Source organism: Rhinolophus ferrumequinum, chromosome 10, assembly GCF_004115265.2.
Source record: "Rhinolophus ferrumequinum isolate MPI-CBG mRhiFer1 chromosome 10, mRhiFer1_v1.p, whole genome shotgun sequence".
Lineage (NCBI taxonomy): Eukaryota > Metazoa > Chordata > Mammalia > Chiroptera > Rhinolophidae > Rhinolophus > Rhinolophus ferrumequinum.
In genome coordinates, this window is record NC_046293.1 from 25,142,984 (window position 1) to 25,159,464 (window position 16,481).

Here is a 16,481-nt window from a genome sequence, read left to right on the forward strand (position 1 = left end):
GTTAGGGCTGGAAACAGAACTATATTAGTTTTTATTAATATGCTCTTCCTATTTCTCCTCTTTTCTGTCTTATACATTCTGTCTTGGTGATTTTATCTGTTCTTAGCGTTTCAATTTCCTTTCTGTTTTTCTTTAACTTTTTTATTAACCATTCATCCATTAGAAATAAATTATACTTTGGTATGTATTTATTTAATGTGTTCCCTTTCATAGTTGTCTTTGCATATAAGAGAACAGGAGAGAAATTTAATGGAATTCCTGACACGGTGAAGGGTAAAGATTAGAGCACAATTGGGAGAATGTTTTAGGGAACATAGGGGCACAGAATATTCACAAAACGTAGACTGGGCAATAGTCCATTTCTCTCATGGTTCCAGGCAGATGCAGCCAACAGTCCATTTCTCTACCACGTAGCACTACCCCAAAGGTCCAAGAAACAATGAAACTCATCCCATTTTGCATGCATCTATTTTCTCAAAAGGAAACAAAGTAAAAACAAAATCTGAGATAAATTCATACCTACGAACTACTCTCATTTTTATTCCAGTTTCCATAATTGAATTTACTGATTGAAGAGCAACTTTTCCTTGCTCAGTAGAATTAGATGAGATGGGGGATCAATTTAGATGTATTTAATGAGCATTTAGACAGTATGGTGAGGCAGTTTATATTCTAATTAATTTCTATAGGCAGCCCTAGAATTTGATCATTTTCTGAAAAATTACTTCGGTTTTTGTCATGCTGGACCATTAAAAAAAAAAAAAGCCTTCAAGTTTCCTGCTAGCAGTTTATAGATTGGGCTGTTTCCTCACTGGTGCATATCTCCTCACACTTCTGTAATTTTACTCTCTCAGCTGAAGTGAAAGCGATGGAGATGATTGACAATGCTATTTATTCTGCATTAGAATTGTCTACTTCACCCCAAACCCAGAATGATGACAGACCACAGCAAAAAGGTGAGTTAACCAAGTTAGTATGGAAAACTCTGCTTAGTTACCATAGGCTAAGGGATGAAAGGGAGACAGAATTAAGTTTGGAGTAGAGGATGCAGAAAAATTGAGGGTCATTTGAGGAAATACTTTAGTTTCAGTTTGAAGTCCAGAGTTGGATATGAAAATTTGGTGCATGTCCCGGTCTGATCTTAGGTCTCAGGTAAATTCTTTTCTAATCATTCACATCTATGATCTTATCTACGAAACCCCAGCTAGGACAGTTCTGTTATTCTTTATTGCTCCTATATGAAGGCAAGAACTTTGTTGGGAGAAGTTTATCTCTTTTGTAAAGTTTGTTGTAAACCAGCTGTTTAAATTCTAAGTATCTGTTTTTACAACTAAGAAATAAGAAGAGAGACACCAGTAATTTTACTAATTGGTAATAGTGAGGTTTTATCATAAGAGAATTGATTCACATACCTGGGTTTTTTCCCCCAACAGTGTTGTACCAGAATGGTGACGGGGTATCAAGAACACCATAGATAACTAGTCCCTGTGACTCTTTGGAGATTTGAGGATGAAATAAACCATTTTTACACTGAGCCCTGAGAAAACACTTTCCAAGACAGGCAGATAATAGTGTAAGCACCAAAGTTAATATTTGATTTTATATCTTAGGCAGTAAACTCCCATAAGTATGTTTTTTAAGGTTAACTCCATAAGCTTTCCCCTTTCTTACTATATAGTCTTATTATTACACTTTTAATGTTCTTAGAAATGTCCGATGCTGTATAATTTATGGTAATGGAAAGAAATCTAAATGTCCATGTATACTGGATTGATTGAGCAAATTATAACATTTTTCTCAAAGAGAGATTGCTGAGTCAAAGAGTAATTGCCTTTGTAATTGGGTAGACATTGCCAAATTGTCCTCCACAGAGGTTGTACCAATTTATATATCACCACTAACACATGAGATTGTGTAAGCCACAATTTCAAAGGAAAAAAAGTATTATTAACTGATAAATATAGCATATTCCTTGCTAAAGATGTGGGTGGTTTCTCTAGACTTTAGAGCAAGTCCCTGACAGATCCAGGAAAGGAATCTTTAGGGCCTCGGTCTCAGTTCCCACTAGACCACATCACTTCAAGATCCCAGATATCCTTTCCTTCCCTTTTCTTTTCCTTCAACTTTTATTATGACTCAGGATCTTGCTTTGGATTCTGTTTTTGTAGCTTCTTCTTCCAGGTGGTCGCTCTCTTGCCATGTGGCAATAGTTTTGGGCCTTGTGAGTGCCGTTCTTGTGAGTTTGCTGCTGTTCAAATGGATTCTGTGCCAGGGTAAGTGCTAACTTAAACCAAAAATAATCTTTCATGTATGAGGTGTGATTAAAAAATACGGTGAGTGTTTAAATTAAAAAAATGTGTTACAGTAAAAGACACATTGCCATTAATCCCCCTCAAAATACCCCCTCCTCGCTTCAAACACACTATCCCATTGTTTTTGCCACTTTCTGAAGCAGTTCTGGAAGTACTCTTTTGTGAGTGTCTTTAGTTGTGCTCATGTGGCTGCCTCAATGTCCTGAATCATTTTGACTTTGGGGAAGAGCCCAGAAGTCATATGGTGCCAGATTCAGTGAATAAGGTGGATGAGGACACACTGTAATGTTTTTATTTGACAGAAATTGCTGTATATCAGAAACGATGTGTGATATGCAACGTTGTCATGATAGACAGTGAAATAAAGACACTCGCAAAAGAGGACTTCCAAAACTGGTTCAGAAAATGGCAAGAACGACGGAATAAGTGTATTCGAAGTGAAGGGGAGTATTTCAATGGGGATTAATGGCAACGTGTCTTTTACTGTAATAATTTTTTTATTTAAACATTCACCGTATCTTTCAATCACACCTCATATCTATTTTGTGCTGTGAATGCAATATAACAGAAAATTTCAAAAAATATTAATCCCAACAGTATAAATCAACACTTGTATACAACATTTCCTAGGTATAACCTCCTAGTCTTTGACTATATGCATTTGTATAAGTATTTATTCTCTTAACAGAATTTCAATCTAGTCCTCTAAAATCTCCCACCTTTGTTTTTTTAAAGTAAGACTGGGTGTAGTTCTAATCATAGTATGCTTATACATTTGTATATTGCTTTTTAATTCTATATTGTGTCACAAACATTTTCCTACCTATTATCATATTTATCATGGCAATCAAATTATAATATTGTGTTTAACTTTTTACCTAATAGATATATCATAATTAAAGCATATTTTGATTTGTTTTCTAATTAGAGAGCTTTTATATTTTTAAAATGAACTTTTCTAGATTTAATTCTTCTAGGTCCTTAAGTATGATAATCTGGAGGGCCCTCGGTTTATTGTTTCACAATCTAGAATCCTAATTTAGATTTATGTTATCTGGGGATGATTGTCAGTGACAGGTTATAGAGAGTATTCACTAGGATTCTAAGGTTTCAACCCTAGTACCTTTACCTCAGACCCAAGTACTACTTTTGATAAAAAGAGACTTCTAGGGAAGCTGGAGATTTCTCATGCAGGCTGGGTAATGTTACAGTTGTATGGAAAAAACACAAATCTGTGAAGTGCTAACTTTAAGCTTGTTCTCTAGAACCCTATATTTGTCCTATGGCAGGGCTTCCCATAGAAAAGTTGTCTAATCTTTACATTAAAAAGGACGACTTCCCCCAGATTTTAAATTCCCAGATCTGAAATAGATACTGTTGACATAAGAAACATCCAAATCTGTAGATAATTTTTATGAGTTTATTTGACACAAATTGACGACGATTGCCAGGAAGCAAAATTTCAAATGCTCCAGAGAGTGACAATTAGCAATTTCTTTTATGCATTTGATATTAAGGAGGGAGCGTAAGGAAGAATACTTGAAGGTGGGAGAAAGCAAGGAAGGGATGGGATTACAGGGTAGTTAAGATTATGTGCTATCTTGAGGGTAGTTACAACTTTGAGGGATACTGTTTTTAGCATTTCAAAGATGTGTTAACCTATATGCATGAGAACAATGGACAGGGCTGCCTTAAAACCTCTCACTAAAGAAGTTGTAGGCCTGGAGTGTGACTACCCACCATGACCTGCCCAGTTAGGAATTTATGATCAGATCACCCTGTGAGGTTACTTTCTATAGAACCCCTTTTTTGTCCACAATACATAATCAAGTTTCCAATTATATATCTACACATGTATTCGCTTGATATAATAGTTTATACTTGCCCACTGTGGAATTATGCTTATGGTGAGTTTATACAAATGTTTCATGGAAGTAGAAAATCAAAAAATTATGGAATCTTGGTTAACATTACCTTGAAAGTTTATTCAGTTCCCTTTCATTTTCACAGAACTATAATCCAACCATTTTAAAGGAATGAGAATATTCTGTATTTTAAAGGGCTCAATGAGGAGAATTGTCTCAGTTTTCATTTTAGTGTATGATACCCTTCTCTGTCAGAAAATTTTTTGTAAATATCTAAAGTAAATTCTTTTTGCTGAAATATGTCTTTTATCTAATTTCCAATGATGATAGACAATTGCGTTTGTGATTTAAAAAACAACAACATTTCATTATAGTTAAGTTTGCTCTTTCTAGTTTCTGTCCTTTTCTCTCTCTTTTTTTTGGTCTTTTTTTCATTATTTAAAAAATTTCTGTTAAGTTTATTGGGGTGACATTAGTTAATAAAATTATATAGGTTTCAAGTGTACAATTCTATAATACATCATCTATATATTTCATTGTGTGTTCACCACCTAAAATCAATTCTCCTTCCATCACCATATATTTAACCACATTTACCCTCTTCTAACTCTCCTCTCTCCCGCTTACCTCTGGTAACCACTAAACTGTTGTCTGTATCTATGAGTTTTTGTTTGTCTTGTTCATTTGTTGCTTTCAGTTTTATATTCCCCATATGAGTGAAATCATATGGTTCTTAACTTTCTGTCTGACTTCTTTTGCTTAGCATGATAATCTCAAGATCCATCCATGTTGTCACAAATGGCAGTCTTTCATCTTTTCTTATGGCAAAGTAATATTCCATTGTATTTATATATCACATCTTCTTTGTCCGATCATCTATTAAAGGACATTTCTTGCTTAGCCACCATGACCAATGCTGCAATGAACATAGGGATACATGCATCTTTACAGATAAATGTTTTTAGATTTTTTTTGGTAGATACCCCCAAATTCTGTCCTTTTCTTACGTACTATTATGGGGTGTCAAGTTGAGGTTGGGCATTCTGAAAGATTCTGCCTGATTTAAACAATGTACATTATATAGTTACACAATGTATACATTGAGCCTATATAGGCAGTACACTGACACATATCATGCAAATGCACAGTTATGTTATCTGGTGTGTATTTATCACATGTGCATAAAGATCTCTAGCACAAGTAATGTACTCTCTCCCCAGTCCTCAGCCAGATTGTTCCCATTTCCTTCCCTGCTCCTACAGTTGTAGTCACACCCTTGCTTAGTGTCATGTACTGTAGTAGTAATGGAGCTGGATATTGTGAGACATTTAATTTGAGGCCATGCATTATTGCACATTTCTCTAAACATTACTGTGAGAGGTGGAGCGGCAGGAAGACATCGGGAGTGCCATATTCCATTTTATCTCCCATTTCATTTCCAAGACGGAATGGTCCATAAAGATGTGAACCAGGTCCTCTTCTTTTCTAGGTTCCAGCTGTCTTAACTGCCCCGACCTCTGGATGGGCTCTGGTGACCATTGTTATTACTTCTCAATGGAGGAAAAGGACTGGAATTCTAGTCTGGAATTCTGCTTAGCCAAAGACTCACATCTCCTTGTGCTTACAGACAACCAGGAAATGGTAAATGCAAACATTTAGCAAATGTAGGTTGTTTTGTTTGTGAATGCTGTTCAAATGTATCATGTATCCTCTTATGAGGAAAAAAAGGAATATCCTTCTTTTTCCCTCTCCTTTTCTCTGCTACTTCCCCCCTTCTTTCCTCCTCCTCTACGCATGCCTTCTTCCCTCTTCTTCCTCACTCTTCCCCTTTCCATGCCTGACCCAACAACCCTCTGTTATAGAAACTTAGATTTTCTCATAAGTGTGTGTGTGTGTGTGTGTGTGTGTGTGTGTGTTTGTGTGTGTGTGTGAGAGATCTTAAGCTCCTCTCAGAGTTAAGCTGGTGGGCTCCACTTCCTCCAGGGCTCTCAGATCCTTTCTGTCCACCCAGCAGTCTCCTGGAGGAGAGAGAGCTCTTTATAAATCCTGGAGCACCTCAAGTTTATTCAAGGAGGGGGCATCCTGAGGTACAAAAATCAATCAGATTCTAACTTATCAATGTAAATAACATATATAAAGAAAATAAGAAATCCTAGTTAGGTTTTTAGTGCTAATTTCATGCTGATTTTCTGTATTGATATTACTTTTTGGGTAGAATCAAGCCACAGAGAATAGTTTATTAAAAATTCAAGTATATTAACATCCCCTGGAGAAATTCAGAGAGATAATTACTCTAAAGCAATTGGGGAGAACATATAGTTCCTAAATTTTATAATTTCCTGTTTTAAGAAAAGATTAAAGCATCTAGATTCCTGTTTTCTGTCAAAGAAATACTTATTCCTTTGAAAGTTTGCATAGAATCCAACTCCAAATTAGTGCGTCTCTGTGACTTACTTCTCCTTTATCCCTTTCTTAAACTAGGTTGCAGAGTGCTTTGGGGTCTGTTCATTAGACACATGAAATCTTTCTTTTATGGCATCCGGTAATAATAACCTGACTTTCTGGACCTTTTTGCAGCCACTCCTATTCTCACTCTGATATAACTGCTCCTGAGAACTTGAGCTAACTGAAGTCAATAGCAGAAGTGAGCAAAGAACTTGAAACATTGCTGGGCAAATACTGATAAAGAGATTAGTGAGTCATAATGCAAGACACTGCCACAGAGAATTGTGGGGTAGCAGCTACTATAGATTATACAGTGTGATAATAGGAGGAAGAAAAGGGCTAAGGCACAGTCTCTGGGAATTGGGGATATTTCTGTGTCTCTGAGGTCCCCCAGAGGAACACAATGGTTATTTCAGGAATTTTTGTCTTTCCTTTCTTTCTTCACTTTCCCTGAATCTTGCCTCTGTGATTGTGTAAGCTCAACAGAGTTAGATTGGCTGCATTTCTAAAACTGGTTTATTTTCTTTTAAGCCCCTTGGTTCAAGTCAGTACTAGAGAGGGTAGAATATCCCTGATAGATTTAATCACAACCACAGATAGTTTTGCTTCTGATATTCCTGTGGTTCTCTGGCCTAGTTCTTTTTCTTGTCCTCAGATTTTGTCAGGTTCTGTAGAACGAACTTGACTTATATTTGATCTGATAAGCCTTTGCTCATCAGGGCAAGTTTTACATACTATGTTAAGGTATACTTGATATTCCTAGTATCATATTTAGGTCGGAACTCCTACCCGAACAGCAAGAGAATACTGCTAAGGAATTAGGTTGCTATATGCTAGAGGCTACCTCCATCTCATGTTGTTAGTCATCTTTCAGTAATGTACATATACCAGGGGTGCCAAAAAATATGTACAAGTGGACACTTTAGTCAACGTTACTCAAGCCGTAGTTTGCCGTAATCAGAAGTGTCTGGATGCTGATGGTAACCACTTTGAGCACCCCTTGTAATTGCTGAAGTCAAACATGACTTGTATTTATCTTTTGTTATCAGTATATATTGAGTATTACAATTTTAATACAGTTTTTCTTTCTTAAAATGTGTATGCATTTTTTGGCACCCTCTGTATATAGTCCATCTTATCTTAAACCAGTTATAGCAGAGTGAATAATAATAATAATAATAATAATAATAATAATAATAGAGTTATTATTTTGGAACTGCTATGAACAAGGTAGGTATTTTATGTATATTAATCTTCACAGCATAGCAGACATAGCACAATTCAACACCTCCATTTCGTTGATATGTGAATAATATTTGGAAGAGTTCATTAACAAGTCCAAAACTACAAATCTGGCAGAGCCAGTTTTTTCTTCTCTTCCTTCTCTTCCTCCTCCTCCTCCTCCTCCTCCTCCTCCTCCTCCTCCTCCTCCTCCTCCTCCTCCTCCTTCTCCTCTTTCTTCCCCTCCTCCTCCTTCTTTTTCTCCTCCTTCTCCTTTTCCTTCTTCTTCTCCTTCTTACCCCTCTCTCTCTCCCCAACTCTCTTTTAATTTTTGCAGAGACAGTTTAAACTCCATATTACCCTACCTTTTAAAGTCACTTATAGAAATATAGTATTTGACAGCTTCCACAATCTATCTTGTGTGCTTCGAAACAAGAGAACTTTTTGTATTATTTATCTTTTGGTGCTTTTTCTTTCCTATACATGTTTAAAAAATTATTTGAATTTCAAGCCTGGAATGTACATTGGTATTTAAATATATTTGAAATATATTTAGAATAGTGAGGTGCTCACTTATCTATTTTTTCTATCTTGGACTTCAAGATTATTTTTTGTTTTTGAGGAAAAAACCAAAATTGAAGTGAAATTCCTTTGCTATTTCCTCAGTGTTTTGTTTACATAACTGTATCTGGCCTTTGTTGTTCTTGCTCTTTGAATTTAGAACTTTAGATATATTCAAATTCTTAATTTTTGTTGTCATTTTTTCCCACACAAGGCTCAGTTCATTTAGAATATTAGCATTTGTTTCTTAGAGTTGTTGCTGTATTATTTTAAAGTACACACTTACTAGAGAGTTTCCTGTGGAAGTATTTTGGTTTCTTTACATTTATCCTGATGCTCCTCACCCTATAATATCTTCCTTCCTCATGATCATAATTTGAGATGATATCATCAGAATTTATTGCTTTAACAACCTCTCATTTAACCATCTTCCTTAATAGAATTTATGACTGGGATTTTCCCTTTCTTCTCCCTGAACTTACGATATTGGCTTTTCTTGTATTTAGGGTTTACATCTAATTATATGCAAAGTTTCCTTCTTTGGAGACTGCAATACAAACATTATGGTCACAATACAAACACAATTTGGTCACTTTCCTCCATATTTTAAAGTAGAATCAGGTAATAGAAAGAGCTTAGTTTCTTTCAGACAGTTTTGAGTTTGTTTTTACTGCATTACTTACTATGTGAACTTCAGCAATTTTCTGAACCTCTCTGATTCTCAATTTCAACATCCCATGGGAATGTATCAGTGGAGAAAAAAAAATTTCAGAATTGTTAATGAATATTAAGTGAGAAAATCTATGTGAAAACTTCTTTAACATAGTGGGAATCACTTAATTTTATTTTTTCTTCTTTTCCACTTTGACTAATTTTCCTTGTCTCTCAAAATAAAACCCAGAGTCAAAATAACTTTTGATTTTCTCTCCTGTATCCCAAGACATGAAATTTCAGTAAAGTACGTATTACAAAGTAAATTATGACTTGTTGAATTGAATATTTCCCTTATGAGGAAATCTGAAATATGTCAGAAGATTGAAAGAAATGGCTGGAAACACAGGGCAGATAGTAGGAGAAATGTTTTACTTTGGAGGTATTTATAGTCTGGTAGTGTGTGTGTCTTTTGTCACCCTTTTCTTCATAAGTAGATCAAGTAACCAGTATGAACTTCACACCAAGCATAGGTGTGGTAGGTAGGTTAGGATATCTCTCACTATCTTTTTTTTTAACTTAAAAAAAATGTGGTAAAATATGCATAACATAAAAGTTAGCATTTATTCATTTTCAAGTCATTTTTATTTACAATTAAGTGGCATTAAGTATATTCACTTTGTTGTCCAACCGTCACCATTATTTATCGCCAAAATGTTTTTATCATTCTAAACAGTAACTCTGTACTCACTGAAAAATAGCTCCCATTTCCTCCTCCCCACGCTTCTCCCCCCCACAACTGTTTTACATTTTGTCTCTCTGAGTTTGCCTATTACATCCTTTTGTATCTGGCTTATTTCACTTAGCATGTCTTCAAAGTTCATCAGTGCTATAGCATGTATCAGAATTTCATTCCTTTTTGTGGCTGAATAATATTCCATTATATGGATATATAACATTTTGTTTAACCATTTATCTGTTGATGAACAGTTTTTCACTATCTTTTTGCAAGAGTGCTCTGGTTTACAGAGCAAGGATTATTTACTTTTAATATTGTGCACACACACAAAATTATAAGGAAAATTCTTATCAATATGAAAGAAACTCTAGTAATTTTAGCCTGTCAAATTTTCTTTTGCAATCTCTTAATGCATCTGCATGTTTACTTGCTACAGGATAGCTGAAAAGTCTGGAAATAGGAAAAGCTTATTTTTAAATATCATGTTACATTTTCAAGTAATGTGCTCAGCCTATGTTTTTTTTAAATTAATTTTTTAAAAAAATTTTATTGGGGAATATTGGGGAACAGTGTGTTTCTCCAGGGCCCATCAGCTCCAAGTCATTGTCCTTCAATCTAGTTGTGGAGAGCGCAGCTCAGCTCCAAGTCCAATCACTGTTTTCAGTTTTTAGTTGAGGGGGGCGCAGCCCACCATCCCATGGGAATTGAACTTCCAACCTTGTTGTTGAGAGCTTGAGGTCTAACCAACTGAGCCATCCGGCCGCCCCTCTGGAAGCCCAGCTGCAGCTCCTTGTCTTCTATCTAGTTGTGGAGGGCGCAGCTCACTGGCCCATGTGGGAATCGAACAGGCAACCCTGTTGTTCAGAGCTCGCGCTCTAACCAACTGAGCTATCCGGCCACCCTAGCTCAGTGTGTTTTTATTTAACCTCCAGACACATTTTCAGCCTTGGGTTCTAGTCCACGTCCTACCACGAAATTACTGTGAAATAACACACATCACTGCCCTTTTTTTTGAGCTTCTATTCCTCCGCAGGTGAGAAGTTTACAGGGGAAGGAGAGGGGTCAAATCAAGTTCACTGAATTTGAAAATATGTTCTGTGTAATGGCCACTGCCAGATGAAATGGCAGATTATCTCAAAGCATTACTGCACGAAGGAGGCTTGTGGCAAATGATCACTCAGGAAATGATCACTGGAACAAGTTATGGTCTTTTTCTTTAGCATCTATGTATCAGATCAAGATCTAGCTCAAAGAAAACCAAAGCAACCAAGCAACCAAACAAAAACACTAAATAACAAGCTTTCTGGGAACAAAATAAGAGGAACAGAGAACAATTTAAATGCTTTCTTATTAGTTTTCCATTTTCTTTCACAAGGGATTTGCAATGACTTTAGGGAATTAGAATAAGAAGTGAAGAGAATATGCTGGACAATTATCTCGTTAATTATGCATAATGTCGTCTGGACACACAGAGACATTCGTTAGCTGCCCATGAATGCCACTGTACACATTTACTCCTGCCCCCAACATGTAACCAGGAGGCTTTGGTATCTGTTAAGACACATATGAATGAATACCTTTGCATATTCACTCATACTTTAAAACACACACAAACATTGAGCTCTTTATTTTATAGGTAAGGGTTTTCCATCAATTTTTTGGTCTTCAGATTTATAGTTTTATCCTCTTCTTGCTCATGAACAAACACAATACTTGTTATATTAACATCACATTGAAAATTCATCATCACAATGATACTGTAACAAAAGCAAGGTGATAGTTCATTTGTTGCAAAATATTCATTACACAAATACGAAATCCTATCACAAAATTAATCTTTGGGGATTTATCCTTTATGTTATTTCATTTATAGAGGTAATTCCCTTAGGAATTAAATTCCCGCATTTAAATGTCAGACTCTGCAGAGAAAATAATCTTTTATCTCTGTTCTAGTGGGTAGCATGGGATATATAAAGGGTATAGCCAACTTTATTTTAAGCTTGTTTCCTCAAGATCTGCTTTTTTCCCCCTTGTCATATGCAAAATTGACAAGGACTTGGAAAATGGGAGTTTAGTAGGGAAAAAGAAACAAATATACTGCTTTAGTCTTCATAATTTATGTATTAAATGATAATGAGAAAGATGACTGCTTCTACAGCAGTATTTAGCTTTTTTCTTTCAGTTATTTGAATACTTATCAGGTGCCATCCAATCAAGAAAGAAGCTGCAATGGAAGATAGAGATATAATATTTATCTTATCTGTCACATTATAAGAATGCAATTATAGACATAAAGTCAACTCTAGGAAGTGTTCCACTCTGCAACCAACAAATCTCTACAACTAGAGTTTTAAAAAGAGAATAGTTATTTGGACTAGGTGGTTGTTTTAGTTAGCTTAGACTGCTATAACAAAATACTATAGACTGGGTGGCTTAATAAACCACAGACATTTATGTCTCAGTTCTGGAGGCTGGGAAGTCCAAGATCAAGGTGCTGACTGATTTAATTCCTGACGAGAACCTTCTTCCTGGCTTGCAGACAGCGACCTTCTCATTGTGTCCTCACATGGTGGAGAGCAATTGAGCTCTGGCCATTTCTTCTTATAAGGACACTAATCCTTGGCCGGCCCGGTGGCCCTGGTGGTTGGAGCGCCATGCTCCTAATGCTGAGGTCTTGGGTTCAATTCCCACATGGGCCAGGACACTAATCCTATCATTAGTGAGGGCCCCACCCTCATGACCTCAACTAGACCTTCTTGTCTCCCAAAGGCCCAACCTCTAAATACCATCACATTCATTGAGGTTGGAGCTTCAACATTTAAATTTTGAGGGGATACAAGCATTCTGTCCATAATAATGATGATAAGAGAGGGTGTAAGGAATAATTGTTTGACCATGACACTGGGTCTTTTTGGTTTTCTGCACCTTTCTTACCTATTTTCATTATCTTCAATCTCTCCTTTAGAACCTACTCAAAGGTTTCCTCAATAAAAACTTTTACTGGATTGGTCTGAGGAACAATTCTGGCTGGAGGTGGGAAGATGGATCAGCCTTAAACTTCTCTAGGTAAGAGGCCCAAAGGGGAGAGGGAGAGGGAGAGAGAGAGGGGGGGGGAGAGAGAGAGAGAGAGAGAGAGAGAGAGAGAGAGAGAGAAGGACGAGGAAGAGGAGGAGGAGGAGGAGAAGAAGAAGGGAGGGGAGGGGAGTGGAGGGGAGAGGAGAGGAGAGGAGAGGAGAGGAGAGAATGGGAGAGAAGGGGAAGAAAAAGTATGTGAATTAGATCAAGGATAGCAGATGGAGAAGAGAGGAAAGGGTGAAGAAAGGAAATAGGGAACAAGGAAGGAAATGAACAGTGGATAAGGAAAAAAAAAAAGAACGACATTTGAAAGAGAGGCTAACGAGCAGTTTTTATTTTCTGCTATTTTTGGGAGCTGAGAAATGGAGCCTAAACAGAAGTGGGGCCTTACTTTTTATTCTTTCATACCTTACAACTCCTTTACTCTGTATGTCACCTTGATTGGGTTTTCTGATTTCTTACAGGATTCTTTCAAACAGCTTGATCCAGAAGTGTGGTGCCATCAGCAAAGATGGTCTGCAAGCCTCTAGCTGTGAAGTTCCTTTACACTGTGTCTGTAAGAAGGTCCGACATTGATGGCTGGTCAGATTTGCCACAGGGCTCCCTGAAGAGAGGGAGCTGGTCTCTGGGTGTTGGGATAACCACGAGAGTACACTTAGTGCCTGCCGACCTTGTAGGATATGGCATTAAATGTAAGATGAATGCAGCTTCCGGACGACTGCTGGTTTTTCGCTGGGCTGGTTTTTTGCTGGGCTCTCTTTAAGAGTATTTAGATACGGTCATAATAAATTAAAGACGAGATCTAGGCAAATTTGTGAAATAGGTCAATTTTGTTTCAGTGTTTCTCACTCTGGTGACTAAGGCTGCCTCCTTTATCTCCACCCACACCATCTCTATCATTTACCTTTTCTACCTTATGTTCTGAGCTGAGGTGATGAAACCTATGCAAATACATGCTGTTGCTAATGTACTACAGGGCTTCTTTGTGTGCTAATGGGTTGACATGTTACTTCTCCCTGATAATGTATTTTTATCCTAATGGTGGCCCTTTGCAGAGAAAGCTTTATTCTAAAGAATGATGCCAATGGTGAGAAAATAAGTTGTGGAGCCTGCATGAGAGCAGAGGGGGGCTTTCAGTTTCTCAGCTCTTCACACTTACTTAAAGACTTGGCCTTGACTGAATTTAGCTTTTCTGAGTATGCATAGGTGTGGTTGAATAAACCAATGTGGGACTATATCTTCTCCATGTTGTGAATGTGTAATTTCCTTGCTAATTTACCACAGTGGTCAATCTGATAAGGCATTTTTTTATAGAGGATAATTTCCAGAAGCAGTTTGTGTGGTTGACCTCCAAATTATTTTAGGCACCGATGCCTCAAAAATGAGAAAAAACTTGATTATTTCTTTTTTAGTAGTGTTTGGACATAGATAAGGAGAGAAGGTGCTGTTCAAGGATACAGGAGGGAGTAAGGAAGGAAACCATATTCTGCACTGCTGATGATGCTGGACTGGAATCTGTTTACTTGTCTTCCTCTTTCATAGTTTTTTTTTAGTACACGGACTGTATCTTATCACTATTGTATCTTGAACACCTGAAATAGTGCTTGTATTAGTGGCTATGGAAGAAACGCAGGGATGAATAAAAAATAAGAATTAAAAAATTCTTATTCTAGTTGTTTCTGTTAGTCCACAAGTTAGAGGGATTAAGGGCAAGAAACACAGTATATCTTAGTCCTTCCTCACCCCACCCATATGAACATTCAACAATTGATTCTAAAAAGGCAAAGGGCCAGTTTAATCCAGATATAATGTTCATAGAAGGAAGTAGTAGAAACCAACTCCTATCTCCCTCTGATCTCTTACCTTCGGTTCTAGGGCCTCGGGGTATCTCTTGGTTATGGATGTGATGCTAACAACTTGATTAAGGATGTAATGATAGTGATTCCACTTGGGCCATGGCTTGGATGCTACACAATGCAATCTCATTTACTTATTCAAAGAGAAATAAAGGAATCCTCCCTTGAGCAGGCAGGATGTATGCAGTTCTCCTCTGTGACTAGGCTGTGTCCTCTTGTAAGGATTTTCTCCACGTGTCATCAGAATTGGGACAAGTTCTTCACTGCTTTGTCTCCTTTAGGGACATTACATTTGAAATAGCTTATTTTTGAGTCATTTATTTATTCCTTAGACTTATTTATTAGAAGCTAGGATGAATGATTAACTCAAATCTTTTACCTTGCCTCATGAAATAAAGTTTGGTAAAACTAGAAACTAAAAATTTCCCATCAGTGCTTGCACTCTACAGTTGATCCCTTTGGTGAACATTGCACACTAAACTTATCTAGGACATGCAGTGTTTTGAATAAGACATTTATTAAAGATAATAAAAGAGGAATAACAAAAATGAGGGTGATGAAAATCCACAGAGGGAAAAATCCTTCTTAGAGGTCACAGCTACATGGTATCTGAGAGGGCTCAGTAGGAAAAGTGAAAATAACATGACCGTATAATCCTTGTAAGGTAGCAAAAATTTGGACTCTTGTCCATTCTGTTTTTGTTATTTTATTGTGCTTTAATAAGTAATTTTTTGGACTTCAGGTACAGTGATTAGAGTGAATCAAACTTCTCAGTTCATGGGGTGACCATCTTTATGAGTCTGTATATGCCTCTCCCGTGTTATGTACCTTTCCCCTACTTCCTATACCCCACTGCCATTGACCTTACCTCCACAAGAACATATTTTGATATATTTCTTGAGTTTGCTTGTATCCTTATAAAATATGTAGTTTTCTTCTTTATTGGTTTCCTATTTAATTAAATGATTTTTCTATATATTTCACTGTTTTACTTTTTTCACTAGCATTATGTTGTTGAGATCTGTGCATGCTGTGCTACGTACATTTGTTCACCCTTTTAACTGCTGCATAGTCTCCATTTTATGTATCCATTCTCTTAATGATGCATACTTCATTTGTCTTTGTTTCCCCACTATCACAAACAATGATGGGATGAATATTCTTTATATATCTCTACTCCCACGTCTTCCCATCTCAGGAAATGGCCCTACCATCCACTAAGTTGTTCAGATTCCAAACTGAAGAGCTTTCTGATCTCTTTCTTTTTTTTACTCACTACATGATCTCTACTACTAAAGCATATTCTAGATCTCACCACTTCTCTTTATCTTCACTTTTAACTCTAGTCCAAACCACTGTTCACTTTACTTACTGTGACAACTTCTTTTACTACACCATCCCCTTTAAAAATAATTTTATCTAGATGCAATTAACACACAATGAACTGAATGTATTTAAAGAGTAAAATTTGATAAGTTTTGACATATGTACATACCGGTGCATTTATCACCACAATCAATACAGCAAATCTATCAATTATCCTGAACTGATTCCTCGTGCCTTTTTATAATTTCTCCCTGTCTCTGCTCCCTGTCACCCAACACTTCCCCACCCCTAGGCAACCCCTGACCTATTTTCTGTCCACTATAGATTAGATTGCGTCTTCTAGAGTTTTACAGAGTCCTTAAGTATATACTCTTTTTTTTTTTTTCTGGCTTCTTGCACTCAGCATAATTATTTTGAAATTCATCTATGT

At 36.7% G+C, this 16,481-nt stretch overlaps 1 protein-coding gene across 2 annotated transcripts; it reads left to right on the top strand.

The window, feature by feature from the left end:
- Nucleotides 1-862: 862 nt before the first annotated feature.
- On the top strand, nt 863-14,790 carry KLRG1 (killer cell lectin like receptor G1). 2 transcript variants are annotated; one of them, XM_033117978.1, is made up of 5 exons: nt 863-956; nt 2,169-2,273; nt 5,667-5,818; nt 12,760-12,860; nt 13,334-14,790. In XM_033117978.1, the coding sequence occupies exons 1-5, from the start codon at nt 869-871 to the stop codon at nt 13,443-13,445; spliced, it is 558 nt and encodes a 185-aa protein (XP_032973869.1). In that variant the 5' UTR covers nt 863-868; the 3' UTR covers nt 13,446-14,790. The 2 variants fall into 2 exon arrangements, with proteins under 2 accessions (XP_032973869.1, XP_032973870.1); XM_033117979.1 differs by lacking the exon at nt 863-956 and adding an exon at nt 1,474-1,573.
- The last annotated feature ends 1,691 nt before the right edge of the window (nt 14,791-16,481 follow it).

Bases quoted from the DNA above. Each gene is read 5' to 3' on its own strand.
- KLRG1 (XM_033117978.1), top strand. From the start codon at position 869: ATGGAGATGATTGACAATGCTATTTATTCTGCATTAGAATTGTCTACT. The intron at 2,274-5,666 runs GTAAGTGCTAAC...CTTCTTTTCTAG, and splicing joins CAAATGGATTCTGTGCCAGG to GTTCCAGCTGTCTTAACTGC. The intron at 5,819-12,759 runs GTAAATGCAAAC...TCTCTCCTTTAG, and splicing joins TTACAGACAACCAGGAAATG to AACCTACTCAAAGGTTTCCT.